Source organism: Pseudophryne corroboree, chromosome 4 (assembly GCF_028390025.1).
Source record: "Pseudophryne corroboree isolate aPseCor3 chromosome 4, aPseCor3.hap2, whole genome shotgun sequence".
Taxonomy (NCBI): Eukaryota; Metazoa; Chordata; class Amphibia; order Anura; family Myobatrachidae; genus Pseudophryne; species Pseudophryne corroboree.
The window spans coordinates 51,670,636-51,687,610 of record NC_086447.1 but is presented as its reverse complement, the minus strand read 5'-3'; the positions used below and the strand labels follow the sequence as shown (position 1 = coordinate 51,687,610).

The 16,975-nt window shown below is 49.0% G+C and overlaps 1 protein-coding gene across 2 annotated transcripts in view; it reads left to right on the top strand.

Annotated features, from left to right (window-relative positions):
- FZD3 (frizzled class receptor 3) overlaps window positions 1-16,975 on the top strand; it is a 75,196-nt gene that overhangs the window by 44,934 nt on the left and 13,287 nt on the right. For both annotated transcript variants that reach the window (XM_063915037.1, XM_063915036.1), the window contains exon 4: window positions 1,161-2,178. In XM_063915037.1, the coding sequence (XP_063771107.1) occupies window positions 1,161-2,178 (1,018 nt within the window). The remainder of the gene's footprint in view (window positions 1-1,160; window positions 2,179-16,975) is intronic.

The window sequence follows — 16,975 nt, the reverse complement described above, 5'->3', positions numbered from 1 at the left end:
CTCCACGCTTCGATATATCTCCCCCTTAGTGAGATGATATCCTGCAGTCTTATGAATATTCAGACTTAATTCCTCCTTTCAAAGGAGAAAGTTAATATCTGGTTTTCAAGCTGTGCCATGTGGAACTGTCCTGACTATACGTTCAGCAGATGTCGGCAGTTGCCGTCAGAGTTACCCGGTGACAGGTAATTAATGATGACGGGGTACAAACTGGTCCTGGTGATAGAATTCCCCCTGCCGTGATCTGCATTCTATGTATCCTGTTCCATAGCTGTAAAACCTACATGAACAACGCTGTGTTTGCTTATGGGATAAAGAACACACTGATCTCGTGTACCAGATAAAAATGCATTTACAGCCATCATGAAGGATTAAACTTATTCCCTAATTATTGCTCAGTGTATTACTACCTCTGTGCTGAAATGACTTCATCATTGCTCACAGGGCCTAATTCAGACCTGATCGGTGCTGTGCGTTTTCGCACAGCAGTCAATCAGGTCTGTACTGCGCATACGCCGGCGTCACACGCAGCCGCTGCGACCAGCACGGCGACGGGTAGCTCCCTGCCAGCGTGCAGGAGCTGCTCTGGTAGGGAGCTACTCTTCAAGTACAAAAGCATCGCCGCTGTGCGATGCTCTTGTGCGACGGGGTAGGGCCTGACATGTGGGGCGGACTAGCCCTGTGCTGGGCGTCCCCTCACAAGTCAGTGTGCCTGATCGTAGATGTGCTGAATTAGGCCCACAGACAGCAGTGACAGTCAACATACACCTGAGATGATGAGCAGACTGGGTGGGCTCATGAATTTTCACGGGGGGCCTTCACTATTTTGAAATAAAAAACTGAGATACTCAGATGACCAGGAGTTTGTTTAGGCCAAGAAAATCAGCCCCTAACTTATATGAGGAGGCTATGCCACTTCTAGGAACCTACCCCAACTTATCCAGTTGAGATCATGGCAGCTTCGTGGGTCCAGCTGTTATATAGTTACAGTCACTTGGGTTTGTGACAAAGAATACAGTAAGAACAGTGTAGCTAATCAAATGATGGACCTCACAGGTCCTCATCTATTTTCTGGTTCAGGAAAAACAGATAGGTGCTGCTCACCAAGCTGGAGAAGACTTCCCATTAACTGCGTCATGCTTTTTTTTGTTGTGTTCTAGATTCCCAGATTGTGACGAACCTTACCCCCGGATGGTGGACATCAGCGTCTCCAGAGAGCCAACAGATGACATACCTCTAGCAGTGCAAAGGGACTACGGCTTCTGGTGCCCTCAGGAGCTAAAAATCGACCCCGACTTGGGTTACTCTTTCCTTGGAGTACGTGACTGTTCTCCACCCTGCCCACACATGTATTTCCGAAGGGAAGAGCTCTCCTTCGCTCGATACTTCATTGGAGTAATATCTATCGTTTGTCTCTCAGCCACGTTGTTCACCTTTTTGACGTTCCTCATCGATGTCACCAGGTTTCGCTACCCGGAGAGACCCATCATATTCTACGCCGTCTGCTACATGATGGTGTCGTTGATCTTCTTCATTGGCTTCCTACTGGAGGATCGAGTGGCGTGCAACGCTTCCAGCCCTGGCCAGTACAAGGCCTCCAGTGTGACCCAAGGATCTCACAACAAGGCCTGCACCATGCTCTTCATGGTCCTCTACTTCTTTACCATGGCTGGCAGTGTTTGGTGGGTCATCCTTACCATCACTTGGTTCTTGGCAGCCGTTCCAAAATGGGGGAGCGAAGCCATTGAGAAGAAGGCGCTGTTATTTCATGCCAGTGCCTGGGGCATCCCGGGCACTCTTACCATCATCTTGCTCGCCATGAACAAAATTGAAGGGGACAACATAAGTGGAGTGTGTTTTGTGGGCCTGTATGACGTCCACGCGTTGAGATACTTTGTCCTGGCTCCTCTCTGCCTAAACGTCGTGGTTGGCGTATCCCTCCTTTTAGCTGGGATTATTTCCTTGAACCGAGTGCGGATAGAAATTCCATTGGAGAAGGAAAACCAGGACAAACTGGTGAAATTTATGATCCGCATTGGCGTGTTTAGCGTCTTGTACCTTGTGCCCCTGTTGGTCGTGATTGGCTGCTATTTCTACGAGCAGGCTTACCGAGGGGTGTGGGAGACCACCTGGTTCCAAGAGCGTTGCAGAGAGTATCACATCCCCTGCCCATTCCAGGTAAGGTTGGATATGTTGTTGCATCGATAGTAACTAACCATCATGGAATTGTTTTTTCAGGGCACTAAGTGCTAGATCTATAGTTCTAGTAAGTATATTGGCACCTATCAGTACTGGATTAAGGGTCACCAAGGCATACAGTGGACCACTCCAGGCCGCTAGATGTAATTGCCATTCATTTCCCACAATCATCTCAGGTTATTCATAATAATGCCCCCCATTACGATGAGGAATGTATTTCATTGTTTTATGTTGTGCTGTAGTCAGCCAATCAGACGTTTGCATTAACTAAAACATAAAAAAAATGAGTAAACACTTATTCACAGTCTTAATTTCCATTATGTAACTTTGTTCTTGTATAATACAGTTTATAATTAGATTACAAATTCCGAAATGGCGCAGAGGGGGAACGCCGTGGCTGACCAGTGGGGCAGATCTGGTGTGGGGGGTGTGGGGGGGTGGCGAGTGAGTGTGAGGTCGCTCCCTCCCCCCACGCATGGAGCAGGGAAAGAATGGGGAGATGGTCCCTTGTGACCGGTCACGGCCGTTCGTTCCGCATTTAGTCACTCAGCACCGGGTTCAGCACCTGGTAAAGGAAATTCAGAACAATAGAGGAGAGTATTGTGTCTGTGCCAGAACCTTATTACCTCAGCGCTGTTACTGAGCACGGTAATGGAGTAGACCTCTCACACTCTTCCTGCACGTTGGTTTTGATGTGTGAACATCGGACACCTGCATCGGAAGGCATAGACACTGGCCTAGGCACGCTTCGAAAACAAGGGTGACATCCCCCTGTTTCCGAAAACACACTCAGATGACACCCCTTCCCCGCCCCCAAACGTCTGCAGCATGCCAATCATTCTGCAGCCTAAGGGGCACTGTGACTGAAATCGCAGACACAGATCGACACATGCGCTGTACAGCAAACCAGCTAAAACCTATTTTGTTATATCATATAATATCAGATTTTAGATAACTTTCAGCAGCTGCAGTTTTATAAAAGTCAGTGGGGTCTATTCATGAAGCAGTGATAAGAGTGGAGACGTGAGCCAGTGATTGAAGTTGCCCATAGCAACCAATCAGTGTTGAGGTAAAATTTGTAAAGTGCATTCTATAAAATGATACGTAGCAGCTGATTGGTTGCCATGGGTAACTTCTCCACTGGCTCACTTCTCCACACTTTTCACTGCTTCAGTATGCTTCCCCGTGATTTGTGATCAAAATATTAATAAGAGAATACTTTATCGTCGACAGTCAAAAGTGTCGTCAATGTAATGTCGACTGCACTCGGTAGTAATTGGATTTAAAGCTTGTTAACTGTGCCGACATAACTTTAAGCATGGCATTATGTTTAAAGTTATAATGCCGACACAGTTAAACTGTGTTAAATCACATTAGCACCACGTCGGCATTACATTGACAAAATTTGGACTGTCGACTGTTCAACTTCAGCCCTGTTCTGCAGCTGCTTTAATCAGGGAATGACTGAGAAGGGTTAATAACCTCTGGCACAGAGACTGGGGGCATCAGACCGTGCTGGATTCTGCCAAGAGATCACCTCAGAGCCAGCTAGTTATGCAGATGATGGAGAAGGCTCCTTTCATGTCGCTAAACAAACATCATGGCTGCCAAGGTGTATTGTTAGAATTTACAGATTAACCTGTGCTTCAGGCTGTATCAGGGCCATCGGGAAGAACATCTGTGAGGGGTACACTATACTGTATCTGCCCTGGCCGCACCTGCAGCAGCCCCATCCGAGGTGCAAGAGATCCGTCTACCCCTCCACGTATGTGCACCTCATAATTGCACACAGCTGTTGATACACTCCCATAAAACTCCCACGAGACATGGCGGTTCCACGTGCTTGCAATGTTGCCCAATTTCACTGAAGGACAGATCCAACCGAGTTCCATACATAGGGGGTAATTCAGACCTGATCGCAGCAGCAAATTTGTTAGCAGTTGGGCAAATCCATGTGCACTGCAGGTGTGGCAGATGTAACATGTGCAGAGAGAGTTAGATTTGGGTGGGTTATTTTGTTTCTGTGCAGGGTAAATACTGGCTGCTTTATTTTTACACTGCAATTTACATTTCAGTTTGAACACACCACACCCAAATCTAACGCTCTCTGCACATGTTATATCTGCCCCCCCCCCGCAGTGCACATGGTTTTGCCCAACTGCTAATAAATTTGCTGCTACGATCAGGTCTGCAATACCCCCATAGGACGGAGAAACGCAAGAGATGCGGAAGGTCACATCTGCGCTTGCGCTGTATGCAAAAACTCACAATTTACGTCCATGCACAGAGATCCGTCCAACCTGGGGGTATATTTACAAAGATTCGTGTTTTGGCCGTTTTGAAGGGTGTTTGAACTCGAATGGTATCGGGTGCATTTTACTGCAACTTTTTGAATCCTGATACGATCATTCACTAAGCTGCCGAGTTTTGCACAATCGTTTTTTCCGATGTCGATGTGATTCGTAATATCAGCCAGTGTTTTACGGGAGTGATGAGTAAAACACTGCCTGACAAAACACAAGGAATCCCGGCCGGATCTGTGAGATCCGTGCAGGGCTTCATTGTGTACCTTAAAAAGTTGATTAAAGTCTTAAAAAATCTGAAAAAAATTGTGTGGGGTCCCCCCTCCTAAGCACAACCAGCCTCGGGCTCTTTGAGCCGGTCCTGGTTGAAAAAATATGGGGGGAAAAATGACAGGGGTTCCCCCATATTTAATCAACCAGCACCGGGCTCTGCGCCTGGTCCTGGTTCCAAAAATACGGGGGACAAAAAGCGTAGGGGTCCCCCGTATTTTTGAAACCAGCACCGGGCTCCACTAGCCAGGTACATAATGCCACAGCCGGGGGACACTTTTATACTGGTCCCTGCGGCCCTGGCATTACATACCCAACTAGTCACCCCTGGCCGGGGTACCCTGGAGGAGTGGGACCCCTTAAATCAAGGGGTCCCCCCCCCCCCTCCAGCCACCCAAGGGCCAGGGGTGAAGCCCGAGGCTGTCCCCCCCCCATCCAAGGGCGGCGGATGGGGGGCTGATAGCCTTTTGAAAAAATGTGAATATTGTTTTTAGTATCAGTACTACAAGTCCCAGCAAGCCTCCCCCGCAAGCTGGTACTTGGAGAACCACAAGTACCAGCATGCTGTGGAAAGCCGGGCCCGCTGGTACCTGTAGTACTACTACTAAAAAAATACCCCCAAAAAAACAGGACACACACACCGTGAAAGTATAAGTTTATTACATACATGCACACCTCCATACATACATACTTACCTATGTTCCCACGAGGCTCGGCCCTCTTCTCCATGTAGAATCCTTGGGGGACCTGTGATAAAAATTATACTCACAGAATCCAGTGTAGAATCAGACCTTTGTATAATCCACGTACTTGGCAAAATAATAAAACGGAAACCCGACCACGCACGGAAAGGGGTCCCATGTTTACACATGGGACCCCTTTCCCCGACTGCCAGGACCCCCCCCTGACTCCTGTCAAAGAGGGTCCCTTCAGCCAATCAGGGAGCGCCACGTCGTGGAACTCTCCTGATTGGCTGTGTGCTCCTGTAGTGTCTGTCAGGCAGCACACGGCACAGATACAATGTAGCGCCTATGCGCTCCATTGTAGCCAATGGTGGGAACTTTGCGGTCAGCGGTGAGGTTACTTTCGGTCAACCGCTGACCACAAAGTTCCCACCATTGGCTACAATGGAGCGCATAGGCGCTACATTGTATCTCTGCCGTGTGCAGCCTGACCGACACTACAGGAGCACACAGCCAATCAGGAGAGTGCCACGACGTGGCGCTCCCTGATTGGCTGAAGGGACCCTCTTTGACAGGAGTCAGGGGGGGTCCTGGCAGTCGGGGAAAGGGGTCCCATGTGTAAACATGGGACCCCTTTCAGTGCGTGGTCGGGTTTCCGTTTTATTATTTTGCCAAGTACGTGGATTATACAAAGGACAGAATCTACACTGGATTATGTGAGTATAATTTTTATCACAGGTCCCCCAAGGATTCTACATGGAGAAGAGGACCGAGCCTCGTGGGAACATAGGTAAGTATGTATGTTTGGAGGTGTGCATGTATGTAATAAACTTATACTTTCACGGTGTGTGTGTCCTGTTTTTTGGGGGGTATTTTTTTAGTAGTAGTACTACAGGTACCAGCGGGCCCGGTTTTCCACCGCATGCTGGTACTTGTGGTTCTCCAAGTACCAGCTTGCGGGGGAGGCTTGCTGGGACTTGTAGTACTGCTACTAAAAACAATATTCACATTTTTTCAAAAGGCTATCAGCCCCCCATCCGCCGCCCTTGGATGGGGGGGGACAGCCTCGGGCTTCACCCCTGGCCCTTGGGTGGCTGGAGGGGGGGGACCCCTTGATTTAAGGGGTTCCCACTCCTTCAGGGTACCCCGGCCAGGGGTGACTAGTTGGGTATGTAATGCCAGGGGCGCAGGGACCAGTATAAAAGTGTCCCCCGGCTGTGGAATTATGTACCTGGCTAGTGGAGCCCGCTGCTGGTTTCAAAAATACGGGGAACCCCTACGCTTTTTGTCCCCGTATTTTTGGAACCAGGACCAGGCGCAGAGCCCGGTGCTGGCCGATTAAATATGGGGGAACCCCTGTCATTTTTCCCCCCATATTTTTTCAACCAGGACCGGCTCAAAGAGCCCGAGGCTGGTTATGCTTAGGAGGGGGGACCCCACACAATTTTTTTTTCAGTTTTTACACTAAACAGACCCTTTCCCATAGATAACCATGCACAGATCTCACTGATCCGTGCAAGGTTATCCAAACTCGACTGGAAAAAGCAGGTCTATTTTTTTGCTGCTTTTTTTAACGAATCGAAAAAAAAACAGACCCGCATTTGAGCACTCAGAAACTAACACCCAAATACGAATGAATAGTGAATGCCCGTATTGTATGAAATAACAGCCGTGTTTGACCGATGGTCTATTCATTCGTATTTCGGAACTTTGCAAATCAAACCATTACGAATAGTCCAAATACTGCCGAGATTGGTGCTTAGTGAATTCCCGGATTAGGATTTAGAAAAAAACCCACAAATCGGACAAACTCGAATTCTTAGTAAATATTGGCCCTGGAATCACTTATTTGTGGCCAGAAGGGTCTGACGGGAACCTCCTGAGGTCCCCACGTGGCCTGTGACCTGTTAAGTGGGAGAAGAGAGAAGATGCTCTTTCTCAGGATTAAAGTATATTCTAGAGGCCAATTCCAGTACAAGAGGTCACACTATGGAACCTGTGCTGGTTAGGTGGCCTCATAGTGAAGGTCAGAGCGAATAATTTTACTAAAAGAGCAGTGGTTGCAAAAAAGCAAGCAGCCAGTAAATGGGATGGAATAAAATGAATGCTATGGAATATAAATATAATAGAATTGTACGGTCTAGATCAGTGATTTTCAACCTTTTTTTACTCGCGGCACACCGAACAATATTTTAAAATTTCCAAGGCACACCATCAGTTCCCCACAGAAAAAACTAAACACACACATTGGCCCTCACAGTAAAAATAAATCCACACATACATTGGCCTACACAGAAAAAACAATCACATTGCTCCCCACATGAATTATTCACATTGTTCCCCCCCATCTATCCATAAAATCTTATTCTCCCCACATAAATCCTATTAAAATCCTATTGTTCCCCAGAGGAAAAATAAATTTAATATTATTAACAGCTGTCCTCCTCCCTGTCCCTCAGTGGCGGGGGTTGTTCATAGTGCAGTTCTGCGAATATTGAGCAGCAGGCGGTCAGGCAGGTGTGGATGTGGGTTGGCATGGAAAGCTGTGTATGCAGGTGGGAACTGGAAGGTGTGTATGCAGGCAGGTGGGCTGGCTGGGTGGTGAGACGCGGCGGCCGTGACCTATGATATCACATCGTTTTCAAGGCCGGAGCACGACTGATCCTCTAAGAAGAGCCTGGGCCAACAGTTCACTCTGAAGGTGCAGGACGTGGCGCTGGCTCCGCGGCACACCTTGCAACTGGTTGCGGCACACTAGTGTGCCACGGCACACTGGTTGAAAAAGCCCGGTCTAGATGAATCAGCTGATCTTTATCCATTTCCCCCCTGATCTGGCTGTCACTCTGGGATGTGGAAGGACAGCCTAGAACTTGGACCTGGTGATCTGCACCTCCTATGTATTATCTTATATGATATAATTGTCTAGTTTCAGATAAATCTATCCATCCATACACAATATATCACATGAATGACATAATAGGGGGAGTGTGTGATTACAGCGTGCAGTTAATTTGGTAGGATTTCTGTGTCTACATCATTAGTAAATGTACGAGTCCTGACAGCTGCCTTGTAATGTGACAGATTTATATCCTCCTTCCAGCGGATGCAAGCTGCGACCTCTTACTTCCTCACAAGCCTGATGTTCCAGATACGTTCTGTATTATTGTGTGTACCCAACACGACCGCACACTCGCTAATCCTACCCCTGCTGCTCCGAGCCCTGATGTAGTGAGTGGGGGGGGGGGGCAACAAATTCTGCTACTCCAGTACCTAGCCCCAAGGAGCTCCCGTAGGAAGGCGCAGGTGTAAATTCTGCCGTGTAATTATATTGGGAGCACTGGGATAGAGCCAGACACAAGGGTTCTCCCTATATTCGGTGATAATGATGATTAGGAGATTGAAGGCTCGTTAGGAAGAAACACCTGATTATTATTATTACTAGGAGCTGCCGGATAAATGACTGTTGCTAATGACATCCTGATTCCAGAAGGGACTTCCTGCGTAATGTCATTTCTGTAATCCCAGCGCTCTCCGTTCTGCCGTCACGTAAGGCCTGGGTAGGAACATTTCATATTGGTTTTATTTATTGCTGGAAGATATAAAGAATAGAGGGATACATTTACTAAGCAGTGATAAGAGCGGAGAAGTGAGCCACTGGAGAAGTTGCCCATGGCAACCAATCAGCACTGAAGTAACATCTAGAATTTGCATACTATAAAATGATACAGAGCTGCTGATTGGTTGATGGGGAAATTTCTCCACTGGCTCACTTCTCCGTTCTTATCACTGCTTACTAAATGTACCCCTAAATACAGAACAAAGGGTCTGATTCAGTCATTCCTATCACTGAGGGACCTTCCCCTGACAGTTCACCTGGAAACTAAGGTGACATCCTCAGGCCAGTACTAGGGAGACATATAGAGTAAATATATGTATATGTTACATCACGTGACACAAAAGGTCACGTACAGGTAGAGTAATCTCTATTTTCTTTATTGTCTTGTACGAGTTAGAGAGGAGCTGGATGGCCTCCAGTTCCATAACGACGTCTGCACTTCCTGAGAGAGACGTGCCAGCCCTCAGCCGGCGTAACGGTGGTGAGTGAGGGTTCCTGTAGGGATCAGATCCCTAATCCTCGCACCACAAATCACCCGGAGCCGTGCACTCTATTCCAATTTACTGACGTGTTCCTCCAGAGTGATCTCCGATCAAACTCTCCCCTGTCAGCGAGGCCTCACAAAGCCACCGGTTGTCATAGTGAGGGACATTTACTAAGTGTGGTGGAAAGGAAATAAGGCGGGGGAGTGCTGTCCGTGGCAGCCAATCACATTCTAACTAATGTTTGTAGCGTAGGTGGGTAAATTGCAAGCAAACATCCCATTGGTTGTTATGGGCCATATAAGCGTTACACCCGTTTTTATAGATGTTGCCCTGTGTTATTCTGCAGAGAACGCGTACAAAACACCTGCGTTTTTGTCACCACTCCCCGTAACCGCCACCAAGTAGTCCCTGACTGTCAGTCTCAAATAAGCCCTCACTGCAAGCGGCACTTCTAAGGTACCTCAGCGAGTGAGCAGCGCAACCACAACATATGTACAGCCACCCGATGATCGCTAAGTTGCGTAAACATCGGTCTTGCGTACATTACTGAATCAGACCCTACATTACAGATTGGTGCCGCTGCCGGACAGCATATACCCTGGTGTAAATTGTATATACTCAGAGTACAAACACTCTCCAGTGTCCTACTGATCGCCAGTGATCTCATGTAAATACATTTCTCCTGCAACTGAAACAGACCGTATATAATTCCAGGAATGTCACCACAATACAGACAAAGCTTCTGGCAGATGCAATAATGTATAATACACAGTAGCCTGGTGCAGAGAGCAACGCTGTGCTATAGAGACCCGGTATCTGCTGTCAGTAACCTAGCGTCACTGTTCTGCTGAAGGTCGGCATCTGGTTGCTGTGGGTGACAGTAAATTATTACTGTATAGCACCATGCTATTACCTGCACACCATAAAATAGTTCACGTTACTTTTCCGCCTTAGTTTCTGTACAAGTTGATGAGTTCTATAACAGGGAGCTGTGTGAACTATCGGCATGGGTTGCAAAAATGCACTAACCCACTGCGACCAATCAGAAATAAGCAGATGGCCGACACGTACAAGTTACACAATGGAAGCAGATTTTCCATTGGTTGCTACAGTTTAATGCACATTTTTATTGACCTAGTACAGTGGTTCCAAACGTCGGTCCTCAAGTACCCCCCAACAGCTTGTGTTTTCCAGGTCACCCAGCAGGTGCACAGGTGTATTCATTACTCTCTGCCACATTTTAAAAGACCCACAGGTGGAGCAAATTATTTCACTTGCAATCCTGTGAGGAGACCTGGAAAACATGAACTGCTGGTGGTACTTGAGGGCTGCGGTTGGGAACCACTGACCTAGTAAATCCAATCTAATGAGCTCTGAATGTACACACCAGGGAGGTTATCTATGCGCAGTCACATGCCCAGCAACCGTAGCGCCACGAAGAATGGAAAGGGCTTTGGGGGTTAATTAAATGAGATATGTTAAATAGGAAGATGTCGCGTATCCAGGTTCAGCCTGGTCTGAGCAGGAGGTGAACTTCCATAGTGACTGCGCTAGGTGAGGCAGAGGGGCCGTGTACGGCCTTCAGCAGTGACAGAAGAGCTTGCACTCGCAGGGTGCGACAGAGGCAGCTCTGAGGGTCTCCCCATTATACCTTTGGCAGTGGCAGAAGAGCTTGCACTCGCAGGGTACGAGGCAGCTCTGAGGGTCTCACCATTACGCCTTTGGCAGTGACAGAAGAGCTTGCACTCGCAGGGTACAACACAGGCAGCTCTGAGGGTCTCCCCATTATACCTTTGGCAGTGACAGAAGAGCTTGCACTCGCAGGGTACGTGGCAGCTCTGAGGGTCTCCCCATTATACCTTTGGCAGTGACAGAAGAGCTTGCACTCGCAGGGTACGACAGAGGCCACTCTAAGGGTCTCACCATTATACCTTTGGCAGTGACAGAAGAGCTTGCACTCGCAGGATACGACAGAGGCAGCACTGAGGATCTCACCATTACGCCTATGGCAGTGGCAGAAGAGCTTGCACTCACAGGATACGACAGAGGCAGCTCTGAGGGTCTCACCATTATACCTTTGGCAGTGACACAAGAGCTTGCACTCACAGGATACGACAGAGGCTGCTCTTAGGGTCTCACCATTACGCCTATGGCAGTGACAGAAGAGCTTGCACTCACAGGATACGACAGAGGCTGCTCTGAGGGTCTCACCATTATACCTTTGGCAGTGACACAAGAGCTTGCACTCACAGGATACGACAGAGGCTGCTCTTAGGGTCTCACCATTACGCCTATGGCAGTGACAGAAGAGCTTGCACTCACAGGATACGACAGAGGCTGCTCTGAGGATCTCACCATTACACCTTTGGCAGTGACAGAAGAGCTTGCACTCACAGGATACGACAGAGGCAGCTCTGAGGGTCTCACCATTACGCCTATGGCAGTGACACAAGAGCTTGCACTCGCAGGATACGACAGAGGCTGCTCTGAGGGTCTCACCATTACACCTTTGGCAGTGACAGAAGAGCTTGCACTCACAGGATACGACAGAGGCAGCTCTGAGGGTCTCACCATTACGCCTATGGCAGTGACACAAGAGCTTGCACTCGCAGGATACGACAGAGGCTGCTCTGAGGGTCTCACCATTACGCCTATGGCAGTGACACAAGAGCTTGCACTCACAGGATATGACAGAGGCAGCTCTGAGGGTCTCACCATTATACCTTTGGCAGTGACACAAGAGCTTGCACTCACAGGATACGACAGAGGCTGCTCTTAGGGTCTCACCATTACGCCTATGGCAGTGGCAGAAGAGCTTGCACTCACAGGGTGCGACAGAGGCTGCTCTGAGGGTCTCACCATTACGCCTTTGGCAGTGACAGAAGAGCTTGCACTCACAGGATACGACAGAGGCTGCTCTGAGGGTCTCACCATTACACCTTTGGCAGTGACAGAAGAGCTTGCACTCACAGGATACGACAGAGGCAGCTCTGAGGGTCTCACCATTACGCCTATGGCAGTGACACAAGAGCTTGCACTCGCAGGATACGACAGAGGCTGCTCTGAGGGTCTCACCATTACGCCTTTGGCAGTGACAGAAGAGCTTGCACTCACAGGATATGACAGAGGCAGCTCTGGGGGTCTCACCATTATGCCTTTGGCAGTGACAGAAGAGCTTCCACTCGCAGGGTACGACAGAGGCAGCTCTGAGGGTCTCACCATTATACCTTTGGCAGTGACAGAAGAGCTTGCACTCGCAGGGTACGACAGATGCCGCTCTGAGGGTCTCCCCATTATACCTTTGGCAGTGACAGAAGAGCTTGCACTCGCAGGGTACAACAGAGGCCGCTCTGAGGGTCTCCCCATTACTCTTGCTCAGAACACGACAACCAGCTGATGCATATAAGCACATTACACAGTAAGCCATAAAATTCTAACAGGGAAAGAAAATAACGGCATCATTAATGGCACTCCCGCATTACCCGTCTCACATCATTGGCTTGTACGGAAGAAACATCCCTGTTAAACCCATCAGACGGGAGCTTAGCGTAATGATAAGGCCAGCATATTACAGATGGGGGTCACTCATGCACAGCTGGTTGTACTGCAGAGGCAATGCTGTGTCCCTGCTGCTGCCTGATCACTGAGCATCTGCCCATATTACCCTCTGCCCCTTATATGTAGATGTATTGGATGCATGTCTCCGTGTCAGTACTGACTGTGTCTCTTCTGTGCCGCCGGGGGAACGTTTCAGCTCAGTGGTAATTTCTCCAGGGATTTACTGACCCCTCCCTCCAGCCAGTGATTGATGTGCATGTATTCCTTACAGAGTGACCCCAGCATCTGCAGAGACAGGCGCTATTATCAGCTCATCTGTTCCGCAATTACACCGAAGGTTCAAGGACAACCTCACTAATGTACATTCGTGCAGATAATGGTGTATTCCGGCCCTTTACGCAGCACATTTGTACCGTTCTGCTGTGTATACAATGTATAGAGTACAAATCCTGGTCCATTTCCGGGTGCCAGGGTAATAGCCGCATATTCTGGGTAAAGTGCCTCTATCACCTACACACTGAGCTGGGCCAAGATTTATGAGGACGCTGCCTATCAATGCACTGCGCTCTGATGGCATCACCGTAGCACTTTCTGCTTATCAGGGAGACATCCAGGGGACTACAAGTCAAAGGTACAATAGCTGGAGAGAAGAGAGTGACCCTGTAACCAGGGAGCCCCACTCCAGCGCTACACAAATCTGTCACTGTCCAAAGGATGTCTGCATGTATGGGAGAGCATAATATTACACGTCATACCTAGCAACCACCACATCCTACACTATGCTGCACAGATGCCCACTGTGACACAGATACACCACCCTTTCAACTGCACCCCCTATATGCTGCACAGATGCCAGCCATTGTACAGATGTCCCCTGTGACACAGATACACCACCCCTTCAACTACACCCCTTATTTGCTGCACAGATGCCAGCCATTGTACAGATGTCCCCTGTGACACAGATACACCACCCCTTCAACTACACCCCTTATTTGCTGCACAGATGCCAGCCATTGCACGGATACACCACCCTTCAACTACACCCCCTATATGCTGCACAGTTGCCAGCCATTGCACAAATGCACCACCCCTTCAACTGCACCCCCTATATGCTGCACAGATTCCAGCCATTGCACAGGTGCCCCCTGTGACAAATACACCACCCCTTCAACTACATCCCTCATTTGCTGCACAGATGCCAGCCATTGCACTGATGGCCCCTGTGACACAGATACACCACGCCTTCAACTACACCCCCTATATGCTGCACAGATTCCAGCCATTGCACAGATGCCCCCTGTGACACAGATACACCACCCCTTCAACTACACCCCCTATATGCTGCACAGATGCCAGCCATTGTACAGATGTCCCCTGTGACACAGATACACCACCCCTTCAACTACACCCCTTATTTGCTGCACAGATGCCAGCCATTGTACAGATGTCCCCTGTGACACAGATACACCACCCCTTCAACTACACCCCTTATTTGCTGCACAGATGCCAGCCATTGCACGGATACACCACCCTTCAACTACACCCCCTATATGCTGCACAGATGCCAGCCATTGCACAAATGCACCACCCCTTCAACTGCACCCCCTATATGCTGCACAGATTCCAGCCATTGCACAGGTGCCCCCTGTGACAAATACACCACCCCTTCAACTACATCCCTCATTTGCTGCACAGATGCCAGCCATTGCACTGATGGTTCCTGTGACACAGATACACCACGCCTTCAACTACACCCCCTATATGCTGCACAGATTCCAGCCATTGCACAGATGCCCCCTGTGACACAGATACACCACCCCTTCAACTACACCCCTTATTTGCTACACAAATGCCAGCCATTGCACGGATACACCACCCTTCAACTACACCCCTCATTTGCTGCACAGATGCCAGCCATTGCACAGATACACCACCCCTTCAGCTGCACCCCCTACATGCTGCACAGATGCCAGCCATTGCACAGATACACCACCCCTTCAACTGTACCCCCTATATGCTGCACAGATGCCCACTGTGACACAGATACACCACCCCTTCAACTGCACCCTCTATATGCTGCACAGATTCCAGCCATTGCACAGATGCCCCCTGTGACACAGATACACCACCCCTTCAACTACACCCCTTATTTGCTGCACAGATGCCAGCCATTGCACGGATACACCACCGTTCAACTACACCCCTCATTTGCTGCACAGATGGCAGCAATTGCACAGATAAACCACCCCTTCAACTGCACAGATGCCAGCCATCGCACAGATACACCACCCCTTCAACTGTACCCCCTACATGCTGCACAGATGCCAGCCATTGCACAGATGCACACTGTGACACAGATACACCACCCTTCAGCTGCCCCCCCCCCCCCCCCCCACACACACACACACACACACACATATACTGGACATATGCCCCCTGTGACACAGATACACCACCCTTCAACTACCCCCCCCCCCCCCCATATACTGGACATATGCCAGCCATTGCACTGATGCCCCCTGTGACACAGATACACCATCCCTTCAACTACCCCCCCATATACTGGACATATGCCAGCCATTACACAAATGCCCCCTGTGACAGATACACCACCCTTCAACTACCCCCCCAAATACTGGATATATGCCAGCCATTGCACAGATGCCCCCTATGGCACAAATACACCACCCCTTCAAATACCCCCCCCATATACTGGACATATGCCAGCCATTACACAGATGCCCCATGTGACAGGTACACCCCCGCCCCCCCCACACACACACCCAAATTACCAGCCATACACCCACCATTTGCCAGCCACACACTGCACAGATGCCACCCATTGCCATGATTTATATATTGCATATTATATCTCCTGGAACTGCCTGCCACCCATTTACACCAATACCCCTTCACCCCCATTTGGAAGCCATGTTGCAAGGATACATTCCCTATGTGGCCTCCACCCTAATGCCCCATGCTGAGCCTTGTAATTACACTGCCGCTGCAGCGCTGGTTGCGTAGAGCTACAGTGTAATTGCAGGTGTATACCAGAACCATTGCTTATATACCCTGGAGTCACTGTTGTAGTGCACAGGACATGTACTGCCCAGAGTAAGAGATTTCTTGGGTAGACTGGAGGTCAGCGTAGAACCTGACTTTCCGGTTTGGCATAGCCGCCGTGGCTGTACATCGCTCCTGCTGGAATATGAGACGCAGGGCTGAATCAGACTATCGCTCTCGTCTCTCCCGAGGTGGCTGCACAAAGTTCTGGAGAGGAGCTCCAATAAAGGAACAAGGCCGGCCTGGCAAAACTTTAAATTAGAGACTTTCTTCAAGTGTTTGGTTACCGGCAGATAAGATTCAGCACTTCTCTCCTCTGCCTCCTTCAATAAAACATTTCATTCATCATTTTCTCTGACAAAGATGGAACTGGCTTGCAGACAATGGCTTTTCTATTGCAAGATTCCCACTAAAAGCCTAGTTCACAGCCAGGTCAGTTTGATTGAGTGTGTGTAATGTTAATGCTTGGTATACACAGGAAGCCCGGATTAATTAACACGGAGACAGTATTTCATCATTATCCTGTGGAACAGGACACTATTGTGACACAGAATGGATGTGACAAGTATTCCATTTTTTGCGCTGCAGTACCGGCCGCTGCCTGAGTGTTGGGTAGCGCCAGAGAGCTTAGATGATAGCTCCACCTAAAGCTAAACGTGGGGTTTAAATAGGAGAAATTTGCACAAATCACATCATCAGGCAGGATCTCTGCTCTCCCTGGAGTCTGTGAGAGCTCAACGGAATTCGGGAGTCTCCTGGGCATTCCGAGAGAGTAGTCAGGAATGTTTCAATGTGATC